The 21,148-nt window shown below is 43.3% G+C and overlaps 1 protein-coding gene and 1 long non-coding RNA gene across 11 annotated transcripts in view; one reads left to right on the forward strand and one right to left on the reverse strand.

The window, feature by feature from the left end:
- Positions 1 to 753: 753 nt before the first annotated feature.
- On the reverse strand, positions 754 to 13,532 carry LOC143173308 (uncharacterized). Its single transcript, XR_012997528.1, has 3 exons — positions 13,468 to 13,532; positions 2,284 to 2,410; positions 754 to 1,125 (listed from the first exon to the last, which is right to left on the reverse strand). It is a non-coding gene; the product is annotated as an uncharacterized LOC143173308 (long non-coding RNA).
- The window catches only part of MAGI2 (membrane associated guanylate kinase, WW and PDZ domain containing 2), a 776,332-nt gene continuing 768,500 nt past the window's right edge, over positions 13,317 to 21,148 (forward strand). For all 10 annotated transcript variants that reach the window (XM_076363454.1, XM_076362360.1, XM_076362617.1 and 7 more), the window contains exon 1: positions 13,317 to 13,639. In XM_076363454.1, coding sequence (XP_076219569.1) covers positions 13,339 to 13,639 — 301 coding nt within the window. In that variant the 5' untranslated portion in view covers positions 13,317 to 13,338. The remainder of the gene's footprint in view (positions 13,640 to 21,148) is intronic.

Below are 21,148 nucleotides of genomic sequence, written 5' to 3' on the forward strand. Positions count from 1 at the left end.
ATTATCCTAGAAAATCATCCACTTTTCAAATGACAAATTAATCTTATAACTACTAAAAGAAAACACATAAATGTCAAACTAAAGGTAAACTGAGGGATGTATGCACATATAGTAGAAAACTGAAATTCAAAATAAATCATTAAGAACAGAAATTCAAGTTTAATTTTTAACTCTTTTTTCCACTAGGATTAAAGTGAGTCTGTTAATATTAACACAATTTTATTTTGATAATTAAACAAATCAATTCAATGGAGTTAAATACTATCATATTTACACCAAGAAGAAGGAGTGTAAATGACTTTACTTGTTCTTTTTGGCTGGAATAGACTTGCTATTTCTAAATCTCAAAATTTACTTATTTTCCTTAAATGTATAAAAACCAAACCAACCTTGAAAATGTTCAACTTCGACCTATTTCTTATCAGTTTGGTTACCGCTGTCTAAGAAACAAGGTGACTTCTTACTCTTTTGCAATGACTGAAAACGTGTTCTTCAGAAAGTCTTTCTGTAATAAAAACACCATGAAAAATCTAGTCTAATTCTTTGTTTGCTGTGGATTTAATTTTTTTAAAAATAAACTGGCTAACTTCAGAAGATACTAGTTTAAAAATGAATGTCTTTTAGATTTTACAACAGTACAATCCAAAAGCAGTAACTTTCAGTATTTTTTCATATACGAAAAGGTTTAAAAAAAAATCTGACTAACTTTATTTCTTTTGAAGACAATGCTAAGACTGACGGACTTTTGTAGGAGCCAAGGTACAACAATGTTCAGATCGGCTTTAGAAAGATCAGTGCATACACAAAATCTGCAGGTGGAAACCTGTGTATTTTTTGAGAGAAGAGCATCCTGAGGTTACTAAATATCAAAACTGAAGGAGTGGTATCAGGAAAACACTGAAGTACTTGAGAAAATAATATTGTTAATTGAGTAGATCACACTTTTTCTCATACCAGCAGTGCAGGGAAACAGCTGCCAGTGCAGCACTCATTTTTTAAGAGCAAGCAGCAACGGCAGAAGATTTTTTCCATCGACGTGTAAAAATGCATACACGACATTTAAGTCAGACATTAAATGCAGCAGTATGTGGGGCCCACTGAAAATTTGGTTTCACCTACTGAGACCTGTAAAGAAGTAAAAAAAAAAATCATTATTAGTTTATCTGCATAGCATGATGCAACATTTTAGTCTATTTCCAGCACTCCTTTCTAAAGTGTTTCCCACAAGAGACAAAATCCTGTCAAATGAATAATTTGCCGTTTTCTCTCATCACTGGGAGAGATCAGTTCCAATCTGAGACCAGCTGAACTAATACCAGTCGCACCCATTTCCTACTCTAGGAATGCCAATATATTAACCCAGTTAATACATTATTAATTCATTCAGGGCTCCTAGGTCAGGAAATTAAGAGGGATATTAATCTGGGTTTGGAAGAAGTGTCTTAATAGTTCCAATTAATTTTTAAATTGAATTGCATATTAACAGCTTAACCTTCAGGTCAAGAGGTGCTCAGAAGTCAATTTAATATATAAGTCAATGGGACAATTGGTATGAAGAAGTACTACTCAATCTAATAATTGCAGAACTGGTCTCCATCCATAACAATATTGGTTTTGTACAACTTATGGCAAAGATGATGTGGTTCAATGGACAGTTATGTCATAAGACTCCAGAGACTTAGGTCCAGTTGACTCTGCTCCTAACACAATCACACAGAATCACTCGATTGCTGAGGTTGGACAGGTCCTCTGGAGACACCTAGTCCAACCCTGTGCTCAGAGCAGGGTCAAGTACAGCAGGTTGCTCAGGGCTGAGTCCCATTGGGTTTTAAGTGCCTGCAAAGATGGAGGTTCCACAGCCTCTCTGCACAACCTGTTCTAGTGTTCAAACACCCTCATCTTCTGTTACATGTTCCGAAAGTGATCTTGGAGCTCTGTGATCCTGCCTGCTTTTACCCATATTACCCATGACATCTGGATTATAAACTGTACAGAGCATAAACCATCTCTTATGATGTAACTGCATAGCACAAAGCTCATGGTGATAGTAGGAGTCCTATGAGAAATGCAAGTAACAGTATCTGCCTAGAAGATCATTCAATTTGAAGGTGAAAGTGAAAACAAGACACATCCCAAATCAATATATATCACAATGTCTTGGGGAAGTAATTTGATTCTTTTTAAAGTTCTTTCTGATGACAGTAGTTCTTTCCCTTTTCCTCTCTACCCTATTAAAAAAGTAATTTAAAAATCTCAACACATGGTGTTAGTCTCTTTTTTTACCTGATGGTATGTTCATGCTTGTTCCACTAACTCATTATTAACTTTGGGGTGAAAAACAATGGAGTGAAGGACATGGTGTTGCAGCAGCAGAACTGTGGACGGGAGGCACCAATTCATACGTCATTAGCTGAAAGGGATAAAAGAATAAGTGCTACTGTCTTCAGATACAGCAACCCAGACCCTGGCTATGACAAGAAAGAACAAGACTTGCAAATAAAGAATCCTTATGAGAACAACATACTATTATGGTATAAAGGTTATGAGAGCTCCAACATTATTTAGGTAGAAGAAAACCAACATGTTTGTCCTTGAATGAAGTATCTCAGATTAATTAAATAATCTGCAGAAATTTTCTAAAATAATCTAATTGCTCAGGCAGTGTTTCTTTTTCACGTGTGTTTCTAACTACACAGTCAGTTAGTAAGAACCTTTTTCCCTTTGAATAGTGATAAAAAATTCAACACTTATGCCAGTCTAGCAAACACAGTATTTCTTTCATTTCCAGCTATCGTATAACAAGGCAATGATAAAGTACAGTATCTTTTCCTCCCAGCACAAGCAAACACATTTCCAAAGACAAAATCAGAATAATTTGACTTTTGAAACTTTTTTTATCTATTTTTATATTCTGTGCGTTCAACACAAATCTCTCAACTGGGCAAAGACCTAAATTGTGCCTGTCCTGCTTCGTGAGGGTGGGGCACACTTCTTTCTTCAAATTCAGTGCAAGTTTCTATCTGAGAGTTTTCCCCAGGATAAGCTGGGGTTCTGTGGGTGCACCTCAAATATTCCTGGAGACTGTGGACCTGACCTACAATTTACAGGAGCAAAAATCTTGAACTGAAATCTTGACTGAGTCTTCTGTCTTCAAACCATTAGATTTATGTCATCAGCCGACGCTTCTTTTTTGTGAAAAAGTCATCCGAGAACGTCTGTTCAGCATTAGTGACCTAGCAATACAGCGCAGTCCTGTTCTGTGAGCTACTATTGATGGAAGCACCTGTGCAGAAATGTTCGTATTGAGTCTAATGTACAACCACTAGCATGACTGAGCATGAAGCCATATTCCGACAGTAGAGCCAAAACTGCACAATAATGTAATTCAGCCTCCTTGAATGCACTTTTGTTTATCATCCCAATTCCAAACCAAAGCCCATCACTTGCTTTTAAGCATGCATGCACCAATTCCAGAACTTTATAAACAAAATTGAGTAAAACCTCGGTGATGAGTTTTTATGAGGACACTATGCATATGCATGGTGGCGCAAATACCTGTGTGTCTCATCATCTGGAGCACACACAGTCTGGGTGTAGGGCAGACGGAAGGGGATATCAGCCTCCAAGTTTACCCTAGTGTTCAAGTTTTTGGAGTATTTATATATCACTCTGGAATGAAGCCCTGGTAATTCAAAAGCATTTTTGCCACTAACCTCAGTGTGATACTTTATTTTTTTATACTTTTACCTAAACATGCATCTATTACTAGATAATCTTTCAATACAACCAGCTTTTGGAAGCAATCTGACTGTTTTTGCAGTTGTGAAAAGCACCCAGAGCAGGGAGTCGAGACGAGCTGGATCCTGGTCCTCAGCAGCCTCTGACCGGGCAGGGGATGCCCTGTCCCTCCAGCTGTCATGGGGCAGCACAAGTCATCAACTCTGTTGAATTTAAAAGCTTGGTAAAGCAATGCAAATAAGACATCATCCTCACCCAACTAAGTTCTCTAAAGCTTCAGGCTTACTAAGGTAAAAAAATTGAGAATTTGGCAAGTTCAGTGCTTCTGCACCACTTGCACTGAAGTGCTAAATTGACTGAGGTGTCAATCTTTCCTACACAGCTTTGCTCATGCTCGGCCTCTGAGCAGTGACAAGCATTGGGTGAGTTTGTGAAGGTATTATTTTAAAGTCGTTTTTTCTAAACTCCTCACTGCACCATGCTTTAATTTTTATGGAAATGTATCTACAAAACACATAACCTTTTATAAATTTCCATAGTGATGTCTGTGTGAAAATACGCTACTTCTAAGTTCAGAAATATTTGTTAATTTTCATGACAAAAAGTCTTTGCAATCACATTAAGCGCAAGAATTTTGACATGGAAAGGTGATTCCTCTCAAAGAGATGAGAGATATGTGCAAATAAGGTTCTGAATGGACATGCTGCCACAATTTTACATGGAACATGAACAATACATCCCTAGAATAATATGCTTTCATTTTATCTTTTATAAGTTCATAAAATATTCATCTTCTTTCCCAGCTACGCTGCGAGATCATTCTCAGCAGCACTGTTCATACGAAACGTAAAATGAAACTGATTATAGACATGAAAGAGGAAAGCCTCATTTCAGTCTAATCCAAGGGAAATGGAAATGCAACAAGGAAAAAAGAATTCAGAGAATAGGTCTTTTGTAGTTTGTTAATCTAGAGATCATCATGTAAGAGCAATAACTAATTTTTTATAGATATTTTAATTGTGAAATAAATCATTGAATACTAAAGATTATAATGGGTAGTGAAGATACTAGAAATTCAAATTCAGTGAAAGATACAGGCGAATCCACATTATTCAATGCCATAATACCCTAGTGCTGTCCAATGAGGCTTACGAGCGGGTACAGGATAATTTAAGCTAGCGAGAGCACAAACCAGTGCCATGGCAGTGAAGAAAATGTCATTCCAAACCCAGGCAGCTACCCGGCCACTTCATTTGGTATTTTTCAGAATCCCAGCCACCGCGGCCCTGTGTGCTGCAAGGATCTCAGCAGCAGCAGCAGTTCACTGTGTGAGCCTCACACTTCTCTTTCCATTCGCAGTAACAGATACACGTAGGTTTGCTGTCTTGCTAGTGTCAGGCCAAATTTAAAGGATTATTTTCTGATAGGGTATTCTGTGCGGTTTTGTTTCTGTCTTATTCTGTCTCCTAGTGTGGGTATTTACTGGGATGCAATTTAAACTTGCATTTCTGTGGAAAGAGGTCATAATTTGTTTATTTTAATGGCTCTTACCAGATTTATTTTGATAGCCTGTCTCCCAGAACTTTGTCCCTGGGGAAGTTTTTGACCTCCAACAAGTTTTCTATATCTCACCTTAATCAACTCATGAGCAGCTAGCAAGAGCAGCACAGGAAGTATGTAATACTGAGGTTTGATAAGAAAAGAGAGAAAGGAAACTGGAAAAGATCACATTTAAAACAAACACCAATACAGAGATGATCAGGAGAAAACAAAATGTCTCCTGCAATCTTATAAACTCATTGTAAACTATACTACTTAGATGAACTCCTGTCTTTAGTTTCTCCTTCACTCCCAAAGGCTGCATTTATTTTTCAGTACAGGCATGGAGATTATTATCTTCACATCCAGAAGTGATCAGATTTGCCCTCTGCAAGAGCTATTGCCACAACAGAAATCCCCTAATGGGTTGAGAAAGCTGAGTATTTCGCATTACTTTCCATTCTAATCAGATATATGTTTTACAAAGTTTTGAAGTCTACAATTAAATAACAGTATATTTTGAAGCCCTGATGGCCAAAACTATGGAAGGTTTTGGTCTAAGACTTAACCCCCCCAAAAAAAATCCTGCTTTGGCTTTGTAGTAAAATAAAACATGTATTTTTTTATCAAAGTTTTCAGAATGTGGAGGACTTGGAAAAAGAGGTTTTAGATAAATAGCCTAAGGTTTTAGCCTTTCTGAAGCAGAAGTTTTCAAAATCTGAAGCCAGAAAATTGAAAAAGATTACAGTAGTAATAAGACAAGGCTCATACTAGTAAAACTAGGCTCATAAAAGATGTGAGTGGCAGTAATAATCATAGAATCATTAAGATTGGAAAAGACCTCTAAGATCATCGAGTCCAACCGTCAACCCAACACCACCACCCACTAAACCATGTCCCTAAGCACCTTGTCTACTCGTCTTTTAAATACCTCCAGGGATGGGGACTCAACCACTTCCCTGGGCAGACTGTGCCAATGTTTAACCACTCTTTCAGTAAAGACATTTTTCCGCATGTCCAACCTAAACCTCCCCTGGCGCAACTTGAGGCCATTTCCTCTCGTCCTATCGCTTGTTACTGGGAGAAGAGACCGACACCCACCTCGCTACAACCTCCTTTCAGGGAGTTGTAGAGAGCGATGAGGTCTCCCCTCAGCCTCCTTTTCCCCAGGCTAAACAACCCCAGTTCCCTCAGCCGCTCCTCAGAAGACTTGTTCTCCAGACCCCTCACCAGCCTCGTTGCCCTTCTCTGGACACGCTCCAGCACCTCAATGTTCTTCTTGTAGTGAGGGGCCCAAAACTGAACACAGTATTCGAGGTGCGGCCTCACCAGTGCCGAGTACAGGGGCACGATCACTTCCCGACTCCTGCTGGCCACACTATTTCTGATACAGGCCAGGAGGCCATTGGCCTTCTTGGCCGCCTGGGCACACTGCCGGCTCACATTCAGCCGGCTGTCGACCAGCACCCCCAGGTCCTTTTCCGACAGGCAGCTTTCCAGCCACTCTTCCCCAAGCCTGTAGCGCTGCATGGGGTTGTTGTGGCCCAAGTGCAGGACCCGGCACTTGGCCTTGTTGAATCTCATACAGTTGGCCTCGGCCCATCGATCCAGCCTGTCCAGGTCCCTCTGCAGAGCCTTCCTACCCTCGAGCAGATCAACACTCCCGCCCAGCTTGGTGTCGTCTGCAAACTTACTGAGGGTGCACTCGATCCCCTCATCCAGATAATTGAGAAAGAGATTGAACAAGACTGGCCCCAAAACTGAGCCCTGGGGAACACCGCTCGTGACCGGCCGCCAACTGGATGTAACTCCATTCACCACAACTCTCTGGGCCCGGCCATCCAGCCAGTTTTTGACCCAGCGCAGAGTACACCTGTCTAAGCCATGAGCCGCCAGCTTCTCTGGGAGAATGCTGTGGGAGACAGTGTCAAAGGCCTTACTGAAGTCCAGGTAGGCCACATCCACAGCCTTTCCCTCATCCACTAGGCGGGTCACCTGGTCATAGAAGGAGATCAGGTTGGTCAGGCAGGACCTGCCTCTCATGAACCCGTGCTGGCTGGGCCTGATCCCCTGGTTGTCCCGCTCACGCCTTGTGAGCGCCCTCAAGATGAACCGCTCCATAATCTTCCCCGGCACCGAGGTCAGGCTGACAGGCCTGTAGTTCCCCGGATTCCCCTTCCGGCCCTTCTTGTAGATGGGCGTCACATTGGCAAGCCTCCAGTCGTCCGGGACCTCCCCCGTTAACCAGGACTGCTGATAAATGATGGAGAGTGGCTTGGCGAGCTCCTCCGCCAGCTCCCTCAGCACTCTCGGGTGGATCCCATCTGGCCCCATAGACTTGTGAGCATCCAGGTGGCGTAGCAGGTTGTTGACTGCTTCCTCTTGGATTACGGGGGGTTCATCCTGCTCGCCGTCCCTGTCTTCCAGCTCAGGGGGCTGAGTACCCTGAGGATAACTGGTCTGCCTGTTAAAGGTTGAGGCAAAGAAATATGAATAAATATCATAACAAACTTTTAGTGTCTTTTTGGTGAAATTTGCAATTGCAAAGGATAGGAATTTGCAATTTTTATTTTAACCAAAGAAAGAAAGGACAGAATATTTTCAGAATCTGAAGGAGAACCTTTAAAACTCCCAGCAGAAGACAGTGAAAGCAGCTGACACTCTGGAGCTTTCCTGGTGAAAAGATTAGCTATTATAATCTTCTCAGGCAACTAAGAGCATAGGCAAAATTTTTGTCAATTTGGATTTAAACACATGAATTCTGCCCAAGTCCTAGATGAACATACGTCCTCTGGTGGAGCTAGGCTGTAGTGTCAAGAAGCCTCATGTAAGAATAAGGCTGTTGGGTAGTTGACATGCTAAATGGAAAACTCTGAGAGAAAAGAGGGATTATGCCCATGCTAAAATGGAAAAAGTAAGAGATGGCAATGTCATGTAGTTAGCATCCAGTCACACAGGAAGCATAGAAACATAGAAACATAGAATCATTAAAGTTGGATCATCTAAGATCATCGAGTCCAACCGTCAACCCAACACCACCATGCCCACTAAACCATGTCCCTAAGTGCCTCATCTACACGTCTTTTAAATACTTCCAGGGATGGGGACTCAACCACTTCCCTGGGCAGCCTGTGCCAATGTTTAACCACTCTTTCAGTAAAGACATTTTTCCGCATGTCCAATCTAAACCTCCCCTGGCGCAACTTGAGGCCATTTCCTCTCGTCCTATCGCTTGTTACTTGGGAGAAGAGACCGACACCCACCTCGCTACAACCTCCTTTCAGGGAGTTATAGAGAGCGATGAGGTCTCCCCTCAGCCTCCTTTTCTTCAGGCTAAACAAGCCCAGTTCCCTCAGCCGCTCCTCAGAAGACTTGTTCTCCAGACCCCTCACCAGCCTCGTTGCCCTTCTCTGGACACGCTCCAGCACCTCAATGTCCTTCTTGTAGTGAGGGGCCCAAAACTGAACACAGTATTCAAGGTGCGGCCTCACCAGTGCCGAGTACAGGGGCACGATCACTTCCCTCCTCCTGCTGGCCACACTATTTCTGACACAGGCCAGGATGCCATTGGCCTTCTTGGCCGCCTGGGCACACTGCCGGCTCATGTTCAGCCGGCTGTCAACCAGCACCCCCAGGTCCTTTTCCGACAGCATGTCGGAAATTTCCTTCAGCATGTGCTGAAGAAGGAAATTTAATGTCTTCTGAGTTCAAGTCCAATGTTACAAACACAACTACAAGGCAGAGAACTCCATTCCTGCATAAATAATAGTAGGTAATGGATGTATTTTCCTTTTTTCCCCTTTGGCACATGCAATGCATCATTTTCTACTTGAGGAATTCACTTATCCAAAAATGTTGCACATTGAAAATACAGACAGAATTCAGTTACATTTTTACTGAATCTGTAGTGTTACAGTAGGAAGGATTACTTTCCAGCTACAAAATACATTTATTTACTGAAGTCTCACACTTCAGCTTACTCATGTGCTCAACTTTACTCCCAAAAGTACAGTGAGTTACTGGTTCATGTGTACCAGATTTGAAGGAATAATAAAAGACATTTGTGTGGTATCTGGTGAACGTGTTTCATTATGTGCTGTTGTTACTTTTACCCATAGGAAATCCCTTGTGTTAGATACCCTTACATTCACACTCAGGACCATTTCATGCCCTCCTGGGATGAAACCCAACGGAAGGGACTGACAGAAAGATCTTGGTAAGTCACAAAGTCCTTTTCAGGCTCTTCAGGGGCCATGCAGAAAATCTGCAAACTCGCCCCCTCAGCCACACGCTGGGACACTTGCTCTGTCAGTGACAAAGATAATCTTGTTTTACAGTTACCCATCTATCACCGTAAAAATGAAATGAAGTTATCTGGAAGAGTATAGCTGCTGCAAAAGGACCCTATATGAGGCTTCATTTCCTTACAATATATTTTCAAATAGAAGACCAAAGCAAACTAGGCATTTCCATCAGTGTCCTTACTGCCCGAAACCCTGAGAACATAAACCAGTGATGGTATGATGGCAAGACTTTATCCATACGCAGTCAACCCCAAACTCTAAAAACTTATCCCTGCTACAAGAGAACGCTGCAGAGAAATGCCATATCCCTCCATCATCCTTTCAATTGCAATATCCTTCACTCTATCCTCACCTTAACAGGTATGACCTGCCATTCCACTCACCAACATTTGCTCATCTCTAAACCTGAAAACTGCCATCCTTTCCTGGCATGAAGGTCAACTAACATGCAGCTCTGTTTTGGGAAAACTGCTAAGGCTCCTTCCATATACCCTCCACTTCTCTGCCAAACTGCAGATGCCTGCGCTGGGGTCTGGCTCACGCTGCTGCCCACCTCAGAAGGCAAAGTTAACGCAACTGTCATTGATCTCCCCCTGGACCATCACCTCCATCAGCTCTACATGGTATTATTTTAGATGAATACATCTATCTAAACCAGTTAGAAATGAAGAGTTCATTCAGCTTGATTTGTCCACAACACGTGCTAAATCAGAAACGCTCTGACTCGTAGGGCCTTTAAAATGGGAGTCTGTGCCACAAATTATTTAGCAAGGCATCCACCTACTCCCTAGTGTTAATGTCATCCAACTTAAACTGGTAATGGGCACTTAAAAATTCTGATCAATAAATTATTGGAGATCCCTAAGAAATAGGAAAATAGTACCCACAGGATTCCCTTCCCCCATCTTCTAGGAATATTTCAAATATTAACGACACATATTTCCTGACATATTTTTAAAAGCTGTATTTTTGGCAGATGCCCTAGTGTTGTACAGATACTGTGGTGAACATGAAGTTATTCAGAAATTTACTTTTAATTATCAGACAAATCAACAACTGCAACACTATACTAGCAGAATGACTATAAACTCTAAATTAAGAAATGGTGACCACTTTAGTAGAGCAGAGGACTCAGCAAATAAGTGACTATGGAAACATTTGGGAAACTGAAGGATAACAAGATGTTATGTCTTGCAATTTTGCTTTTTAGCCATTTGCTTCCTACCCCACTTTTGAACTAAAAAGCAAGACCAAATGTAAGGGCAGGGCTACAGAGAGAAACAAACCTACTGACTCTCTTGCTCTCTTTCCAAGTATCTTAGCCCATTTCTGTCCAGACCAGAGACCCTGCTCCTAGTGGCAGCAGGACACTCCTGATGGTCTTTGGAAGAGGAGACCATTACTGTAATCCTTGTCCCACCAGTGAAAACCTCTTAGTGCCTTCCAGTCAAAGTACCTTTCCAGTTCCCCTCCCATCTTCAACTGTCCGTGCTTATAGATCTCTTATTTCCAGTTCTGTGGTGTCTGGGTTTTGGGTTTTTTTTATTTTTTAATCCCACTTTTGTGAAGCCCCTCACATACAGAGCTTTGCACCACTGGCCAGGCCCACACAGCAAAGCAGGTGAAATGACTTGCAGGATACAGACTTTAGTAATTTCGCATTGCTTTCTTCCCCCCTGCATGTGCCCATTCCATCTCTGAGTGCACGAGGACGTTAAGCAAGTAATTCTGGGAGAACATGAACTGAAGAACCCTGGTTTCCCACAGACTTATACTGAGGCTGATAATGAGCTGTAATTGAAACTTTTCTCATTACCAAGACATTTATATGGTCTCTCAACCATGTGAATCACTGTTTAATAAGAGCCAAGTTCACATTACAGCCTTTGGGACATTTACAGGATCTCTCAGCCCTACCCAGCTGCCTATTTTCATGAAATAACTCAATTATATTTGAGATAGATTTGGGTGAAACTGCCCAACAGCTTCAAAAGTTATTGGAGAAGTAAAGGAGACACAGCCAAGCATGATCGCATAAAGGCCTGTTTCCATAGGAACCTAGAGGGAAAACAGCAATACAATTTGTGAAAAATTTCATTGCGGCATCACTTTAATTGAAATTTTAAAAATATCTGACCAGCTTTAAATTGCCATAACACACGCTACATTTCTCTGACCTTCCCCCATTCAGTACCCTGCCTGAAGACCTGTCTGCCTTCACGTATCCTGCTCTCCTCTGTCCTGCAGGCACAAAAACTATGCTTCTTGAAGTCAGGAGGTTGCTCTGCCTGTATTTTGTCAATCTCCCCTTCGGATGGAAACTATTTTTTTAGGCAAGGCAAGCTTCTCAGAAAGACATGCCAACTGCCACGCTCCACCGCTTGCACACGTGTTAGGCATATGACAGAACCAATTAAAGGGCGAGCCCCCCAGAGGAGTGGGTTACAGTATCACCTGCTGAACAAAATGCATCTGAGTGCTTGGCCAGAGCGAAGCTCTGGAGGTTGGAAATGTCGGTCTTTGGCCGCTAAGGTCATTTGGGGTTTAAGGCCAAGGAGCAGATGGCCACCTGAATGAGGGTGGTGAACATCTGGCAGGTGACGGCAAGTAGATTTTATAGAAAAAACTGCCACCCCTCTCTTCGTTGCACCCTCTTCAGGTGTAACACCCATTTGAGCTATTAGCTCCTGTCTCCTGTGGCCACAGTAACCAGCATTAAAAATTATGCCCGTGTACAACTTAGTAAACTGAAGCGTGAGACCTCCGAATGGAGGGAAACTACTCTGCGAGCGTTCATAACATCGCGATCCTCGAAGTAAATGGCTGTCTTTTGTTTTTTCTGGCCACAGCTCGAAGCCCGTCTGCCGCTGGGTCCTTCCTTGCCGTGAGCAGAACTACTGGACCACAGCATCCCTCTTCCTCTCCATCTCGGGCGGACCTCCCAAACTCCGGCAGACCACCGAAGCGGGTGCCAGCCGGCATACGCTCCGGACGCTGCCGGATCACCCCGTCGTTGCGGTAGGGCGGGGGGCTCAGCCCGCGCCGGCGGAGGGGGAGGCCGGCCGGGAGGCGCCCCAGGCAGCCGGGGAGCCAGCGAGGGCGGCCGCGGCCGGGGCTCCCCGCGCCATCTTGCCCCCGCGCGCCCCCTCTCGGCCGGGGCCGGGCGGCGGGAAGAGGGGGGGGGGGGGGCCGGGCCGGGGGTCGCCGCTCTCCCCGCCGGGTGCTTCCTCCCTCCCGCCCGGGCCGCTCTCCGCCTTCTGCCGGCCGTGCCAGGCAGCCTCTCTCTCGGCCTTCACTACCGGGTCAGGCGAGGCGGGAGCGGCGAGGCGGCGCCCGCCTCGCTCCGGCACCGACACCGACACCCCTCCTCCTCCTCCTCCTCCTCCTCCTCCTCCCCCCCTCCCGCCGCGGCCGTCCCCTCCCTCCTCTCTCCTCCCTCCCTCCCTCCCTCCCCGCTGCCAGTTTCTCTACAACTAGTACATCCACGCACAGGCAGGGTCCCGGCCGCCGCGGCTGCCATGGATATCAGCTAAAGCCGGACGGAGTGGGCAGAGAGGCGCTCCCCGACCCAGCTCCCGAGCCCCGCGGGGCCGCCGCGCCCTCCCTCCCGCCGGCCGGCAGCAGCGGCGGCCGCTCCCCGACCGCCCCGAGCCTGCCCCGGAGGAGCCCGGCTGCCCCGGGGAGGGGGGGGAAGAGAGGGAGGGAGGGAAGAAGCACGGAATACAGGGAGGGAGTCGGGCAGAGCATCCCCACGGCAATGTCCAAGGGCTTGAAGAAGAAAAGCCACTGGACGAGCCGAGTCCACGAGATCGTGATCGTGAGGAACCCGGAGGGGCAGCTGGGCTTCGAGCTGAAGGGGGGCGCCGAGAACGGGCAGTTCCCCTACCTGGGGGAGGTGAAGCCCGGCAAGGTGGCCTATGAGGGCGGCAGCAAGTTAGTGCCGGAGGAGCTCCTGCTGGAGGTGAACGAGACCCCCGTGGCCGGGCTCACCATCAGGGATGTGCTGGCCGTGATCAAGCACTGCAAGGACCCCATCCGGCTCAAGTGCGTCAAGCAAGGTAAGGCGGCGACGGCCCCCACCCCCCCCCCCTCCGCCCCCCGCCTCGGGAGCCGGGGCAGGTCTGGGGGGAGCGGGGGGGAGCAACTTTGTTGCTGCAGTTTGACTTTCCCCCTCCCCGCCGGAGCCGCCCCCTCCCCGCCGGCGGGGGGAGGATGCGAGCGGCGCTGCGCGGTGCCCGCAGCCGGGCGAATTAAATGTGCGTCAGTGACAGCGCTTCGCCATGCCGCGGGAGAGGACGGGGGGGCGGCAGCGCCGCCGGGCAGCACCCCCCCTGCATCCCCCATCCGCCGCCCGCCGCGCCCTGCCGCGCCGCCCCGCCGGCACCGGCCGGCCCTCCGGCTGCTGCTGGCGCTGCCGGTGGGGCCGGAGGAGCGGCCGGGTACGGCTGCGGAGCGGGGCTTGCCCTTGGCTTCGCTTGGCTCCGGGCGCCTCGGCTTGGGGGCGGGGGCTCGCCGCTGCGCGCCGGGTCCCTGGTGGCGTTAAGCGCGGCTTTAGCATCTCTTAAGTGTCATTAGCGGAAAAGTCATTCATTTGATCCCTAGTGAAAACGATCGCCTAATCCTAGGAACGGGGAGCTCAGAAAAAGTGGGAGGGAGAGGCAGAAAGAAACTTTCGGGAGAGAACGGTCCACTCTTGCCTCTCCTCTGTTTCTCTTACTTATTTTTGAAGTACTGTAATAGGTTAATGCATTTCCAGGAAAGTCGATAGAGACGAGACGCCACAGATGCTGTTTACATGTTTGTTTCTGTCCTCTTTAAACTATGCTGAGTTGGGCTATCTGCAGCCGAACGCTTGTAAGGAGGTTTCTGCTACCCCAGCAGCATTTCTGAAGCGCAGGAGCTGTGAGCTGCTCTGGGAACCCAGTCTGTAGGCGCTCCTCGGCCACGGATGGTGCAGCGGCTGTACCTGTATTGCTAAAGTACGCGTTTCAGCCGGGCAGTAAGCTCAGCCATTGAAAACTTGGGGATTTCTGCGGTGGGAAGATTTTGGATGCCGTGCATCAGGGACGCTCGTGCTCTGTAACTATAGCCAGCAGCCTTTGCTCAGAGGACGTACAGGAGGGTTCCTCTGCCATTTGGTATAATTTTGTAATTTAACTTCCTCATTGTAATTGGCCGTTTATTGTTTAAAGTGTCATTTGTGATACTTCTGAATGCTTGAAGGATATGTCAATTATTAGTTTATCCAAACACGATGGAATCAGTAGAAAGAATTTGACTTTCACTCAGGCCTTCAGAATGTACTTTATGATATATTCAGTTATCTACATAAGGTCAAACCTCTAAATACAGATATGATCTGGGATTTTTCTATTTGTCCTTTTGGGCAAGTTGTGCAGTATGTTGTAGATCGTATCTTGATAGTCAAGCAATGCAGGGAGACACAATAGTTTATGTGATAAGTGAAGATTAGAAAGGCGTATAATGGATTCTGTCTTGCAGTATAGTGTCATCTCTGGGCACCTGAACTCCAGGAAACCTGCTCTGTAGTTCCCTCTTTTTATTAATAATTTTAGTGCGAGTGGTCTTACTGTGACGGGTTTCAAAAAGCAGCAGCAGTGGAAGTGTCAAGAAGATAAGGGTACATTGTCTGTTAAGTTATTTAAATTCTTACTTTTTTTTTTTGCAGAAATCCTATAGATGCTTTACAGTAATGCCAATGTGAGGTTACGTTCATTTACTACGTGAAACAGTCTCTGTCCCACCTCTTCACTGTTTTTCTACTATTTCTCTTTTAAGTCAAAGCAATCACCAGTGATTCATTCATGTGTGCATCCTTAATAAAGATATGTCATACATGAATTAGGGACATTAGTCAGGCTTTTAGCCTGTGGATTACTGCAAGTTTCTTGAATGAGATCTGGAGGATGAATTCTAAATTCTTCCTAGTTTTTATATATATCTCTCTGAGGAGTTTCACTTCAGTATGTTAACACACTACACTTTTGATGCGAGTCCTCAAAGCACTGGCCAGATGACTGCGTGTTTGGAAATGACAGTTCTGCATAGATTCTTGGACTGAGAGAGACTTCCTGGCTGGAATGATCTTTCTTGTGCTCCAGCATCCTTTACTTCGCCAAAGGGAGAGGCCTTCTGGATCCAACTTCCTATTTAAAAAAAAAAAGTCAATGGTTTGTGTATTTTACCACCTGACTCCTCCTTCAGCGTAATTCAGGCTAATCTCTGCACCCCTTGGTTACGAAGCACAGACAGCAGGCATCTACGTTACTCACAGTACCAAATTACTATTCCCCAACAGTACTTCACAGCAGTGTGTAGGAGAGAAAACGCTGGGCAATAAAATCTTTATATGTTTTTATAACTTTTGTTCTCCTTTTAATTATAAAAAAACCTTTAGTGTGCTGGAACAAGGTTAATGACTCCATTATCATTGTTTCCGCATAATTTATCAATGATATCTCTGTAAATTAGAATAGCATGACCTTGAATGCACCATGTGACTGTAGCTGCTTCTTCAGAGCTGCCTAGGAATGAAGTCAGAGAGAGACATGTGGAGGTAGGGATAATGTGATGCTTAAGAGACTGTGAGTATTTCTCTTGTTTGAAAGTTTTGACAATTCAGCAGTGAACATTCACTTATAGATGAAATCAGGGAATGGCTAATTCAGTTTACAGGAATTAGCTTAGCTGTTTTGAAGTACGGAAAATAAAGGTGTTTTCATGAGTTTTCATTATGTTGTGTTTGATTGAACACCCCCCTCTTCAAAATAATGAAATACTTCATCTTTTATCACATTACAAGGTGAAATACTTCTTTAAAACAAGTCTGATGGAATATTGCTGTTTTACATGAGCTGAACATCTTGAGCTAAAAATACTAACTTAGAAATAACAATCATATAATGTAGGCGTTGCTGTATATCATCAGGAGGAGTAAACATCATGAGAAACTAATTAGCACTTCCACGATATGACCCAATATAGAACTCAGTCCTAAGTATGACACCCAATAAATAAGGTTTTAATGCAGGAAATTATTGCCTGGTTTTGCATGGGGAGAAAAGATTGTAAGAACCATTATTGTTACTATTTTTTAATCCTAATTGTAAGAGTTCGCAGAGAAGTATTCCTTGGAGACTATTTCCTGTTTGGTTTCTTTTTGTTAGTTTTTTTTGTGAGGCACTTATTGTGCTACTGTTGGCAGAATCACAGAGATTCTCTTAAAACACATGGAGTGAAATCCTGGCCCAGATGAAGTCAATGGCAAAGCTGTCCTTGACATCAAATAAAGAAGGCAGGATTTCCTCTGTAAAGTCCTATGCTTTTTTGAATATATGCACTTGCAATGGGAGAATTTTGTACAGCAGTCAAATCAGTAAGGTATATTTGCAAGTGTTACCCATTCTGACCTTCTACTTACTCTGGTGAAGAGAAGAGCCTTACTGTTTCTGAAAGAAATACTTCTGAATTTCAAATGTGATTGTTTTTACATGGGGAACATTTTAGATTGAGTAGTATCTTCTTCCCACAGATGCACAGATGCATAGTTGTAAAAGCAGCAATGTGTTAAGGAAAGGAATCCTAAATTGGATAAGTAATCACATGGGGAAGAGTCATGTGAGGAGCAGTGTTGTCTTCAGTTCCACTCTCTGTTCATCACTGCTGTCTCAGATCCACAGTATCTTTCTCCAGTAATTTCCATCAGTAGGCGACACAGGTCCATGACGTGCACAGACTCCAATACAGCTTTGGTTTTAGTTTGAAGGGTTGTAGGACCTTCAAATAAAGATCCTGGTTTATGCAGGACAACTGTCTTGCCCCCTCATCCTGGTTTATACAGGATGTCTTGCTCACTCAATTGTAATGCATAAACCAGGATCTTTATTCTTTGCATAGAGTTACAGACTTCCACAGATGCACTCAGCAGAATCCCAACAAACAGTCTGAAAATGTGGATTTCGGAAGTCAGGAGCATTGCAGCAGATTTTGTCCTGGAGCTGCTGCCTGACACATCTCTTCCTCAAGGAAAATGGTTTGGACATACTAAGTAACCAGGTGATCTGACTAACTGAGCAATTTAATTTAGTTTTAGAAGTATTTAGCTGCATGACCATATGAAACTAGTAGTTGAACTGAATAACATTGATACTTTATGTTGACGCTTTCTAATGTCTCTGATTTGACTCTAAATTGTCAGACTTGAAGCTTCAACCCATAATGCTTTAGCTCCTTATGCAAAAAGGCGTTTGGTACACATAATGTAAGCAGGGGCTTAAAAATCAATTTTACTTTCTCAGTCTAATCATTTACTTAGGAGTAATTGTATGCTAAAATGTTTTGCTGACTATAGATGAACTTGGGCATATTTGCAAGTGCTTTCCTAGTCAGGAGAAGATTTGGACCCTCTTTAGGATGGATACAAGAGTGGCCGTGTTTGGGCAGACTGCAGGTCCGCATCCTCCACATCCTATTTCTGGTAGTGGTGACAGCGGTTTCCCAGTGAAGAGTAAAGGGACAGGACAACACTGTCCCAGCACCCAGTGATTTGTGGCTCAGGGATTTTGTAACCTTGTAGCAGTTTTGTGTTTGGTTGGGTTTTTTTTTTCTTAATGAGTTCATCCATGAGTTTTGCAATTGAAACCTGGCTTGCAGTTAACTTTTTTTTTGTTTAAAAGTCTGTGACAACCCTTTCAACAGAGAAGTATAGGAATGTTTTGGTTTTCCAAAGTTTTGCCCTGCACATGTAAATACTGTATCAGCTGGTTAAAATGTTACTATTTTCCTACAGAGTTTTTCATACACATTTTCCTATGTATAGTTATGTTTTTAAGAAATTTCTTTGGTTATTTAAATTCATCAGTAATTCTCTTCTACATTCATTAAAATACTCTGTGCATACAGATTGTCTTTTTGTGTTTTTTTTTCTCCCTGGGTATCGATATATACTATCTTCCAAGATGTGAATGTTGGATAAAATTTTCTTCACTAATACAAAGAACAATATTTTACAATAGAAAGCTGCATGATTTTCCCAAATAAAAAAAAAAAATCACAAGTGTCTTGCAAAAACCAAACCCAAAGAACTATGAAAACCTGCATGGTTGCACTTCTGGTATATATAACGCAAAGATATTCTTTGAAAATAAACTGTACTTCAGACCTACTCCTTTTTCCTAACTTGTGCTCCTTAGGTTTTTGCTAACTCTAGAAATTAAATTCAGAGTTCTCTTTTTACCATTACTTTATGTCATTCTTGTGTTTGTCCATCTTAATTTAAAGACCATTGAAGCTGACTTCTGACTCATGTAGCCGGTGATTTATTCTTCAGCTTCTCCAGAGAGATTGTGGTGTTTCATGTCAGGAACTCTGTGTGTTCACTGGCAGTAGAATTATATTCATCAGTCTTTTTACTTCTCTGAGAATTACAAATGTGTCATTAAAGGATGGGGCCATGACTTTGTTAGTGCATCATTTCCTTGAAGAAATGAAATAAATGAGAGTGCTCTGCTTAGTTCTGTTGAGTCACATCACAGTAAAGTTCATCTCACACTAACACTTGTCCATCTGTTGATACTGTTGACATCAAAGGAAAGTACTGGTATGAGGGGGTAAAATTGCATCTGGCTTATTTTATGCATCCTATAACCTCACCTGCATTAATTCAGCATTTCATGAAAGATATGGATTCTGAGCTTTTGCTTTCAGTGTTCGTGATCTTCTTCTTGCTCCTTATAGATGAGGAGCTCCTTTCACGCCATGAAAGAGTTGATAAATTATTCATCTACATTTTTTGTATACAAGAAGTGGTGTATACATGGAAAAAGTGCTCCTTCAGAAGGGATTTATGTGAGGAGGTGGTCATAACTGTGATTTAGAAAGGGTGATGGAGAGGAAAGTGCTGCAGTAGTTGTAGAAGCAGATGTTTCTTGTTCTTCTCTTCCTCATAGCGGTATAAACAAAAAAAAAGGGAAACTTTTTTTGCTGGAGAGCATCAAGGCAAGGGTCAAAGAACATAGTGCTATTGCTTGACCGTGTTAACATTCTCGAAGTAATTTTTTTTTTCTTCCATACATGTAATATGTGTTTATAAATATGTCAGTATACATATACTTCTGTATATATTTTTTTTAAGAGCTATGGGTAGGACTTTTTATCTGTAGGTTGAGAACGTGTAAGACTTTGTGTAGTATTGCTACACAATAATATAATATATAATGATATTTATGGGCTACAGTACTAATCTAGAATGTTTTTCATACAAGTTTTGATGCATATATGTGATAGGTACAATGAACCCGTTCATTCTGGTGGCCAAGCAATATGCAGTATGGCACAGTATTCTGCAGTAGGAAATAAAATCGTCATAAACTTTGGAAAAGGATTGACTAGATGCCCACCCAAGCAGGTGCAGTCTATAGTGCAGAGTTTGAAGGTATTATTTTCAGTAGCAAAGTGCCTATCTGTGGGTTTTGTTGCTGAATATCATTGCAATGCTGGCCTTAACTGAATTTTCTAAAATCATGGGCGCTCTGATCCCAACAGTATCTCTTCAGCACACCTAATTTACTACAAATGGGCTTTCTTTCAACCTCATGGAAATCTACCCAGTAAGAAGGTGTAATAGTCTTGCTGGCCATTTGTATAGTTTTCTCACTGTAGGCTGAAGCTACCACAGTGGAAAGTGGAATAGCAGACTGAAGCAAGAGAAAAGGAAGAGAGCGAAGGGCTTTAACAAAAAGGAACTTTATCTAGCATTCCTAAACTGGACAAAAATTCTCATTGGTAACTGATAATCTCTAAAACAGTACTTACGGTTTGAATGTTGTTTTAACATTAGCCTAAAAAGTCTCATTTATTCAAATCTTCTATACATAATTTGGACTCTTCACTAGAAGCTTAGTTGACAGAAGGCTGTTGTTTGTTTATATCTGCTATGTATTTACCCTTTTTATAGTGTTTAAATGAACCACAAATGCATTATTTCTGAACTCTCAGTCAGCACATGCAGATTGCTAGGATCCAGACAGCTTAATCAAAAGGTATGTTGCTGTCAACACAGCACTTCCAGGTGTCTTCTCATTCATATATAGGTTATCATTAGTAATATATGAGTAATGCTGTTTCACTCTGCTTATCAGCTTCAGACGTTTCTCTTGGTTGTCTTTGATTATCGCCACAATGCCTGAACTCAAGACGAAGGAAAGTAAGACAAGGAACAAAATGGAGAAAGTAAAATGTGGGAGAGAAAGTCCCAGGAAAAAAAAAAATCAGAGATTATTAAACTAAAATATCACTGGTTTTAGAAATCACATGTTCTGTCATATTCAAGAGAGACTGTACAGCCCTGAGGAGATTCTCCAGCACAGGGAAAATCAGCACAGGGAACGTGCATTTTCTAGGTCTGTCTTAGTTCCTCAAAATACGTTGAAATCTCATGCTGGGCTAAAGCTGGCCCTCTAAAATACCCACAATTGACTCATTCCAATGAAAAAATTGTATTCCTTCTTCTTTAGCTGACATCATAAGTTGTTCTTAATGCATCTATG

Source organism: Aptenodytes patagonicus, chromosome 1, assembly GCF_965638725.1.
Source record: "Aptenodytes patagonicus chromosome 1, bAptPat1.pri.cur, whole genome shotgun sequence".
Classification (NCBI taxonomy): Eukaryota; Metazoa; Chordata; class Aves; order Sphenisciformes; family Spheniscidae; genus Aptenodytes; species Aptenodytes patagonicus.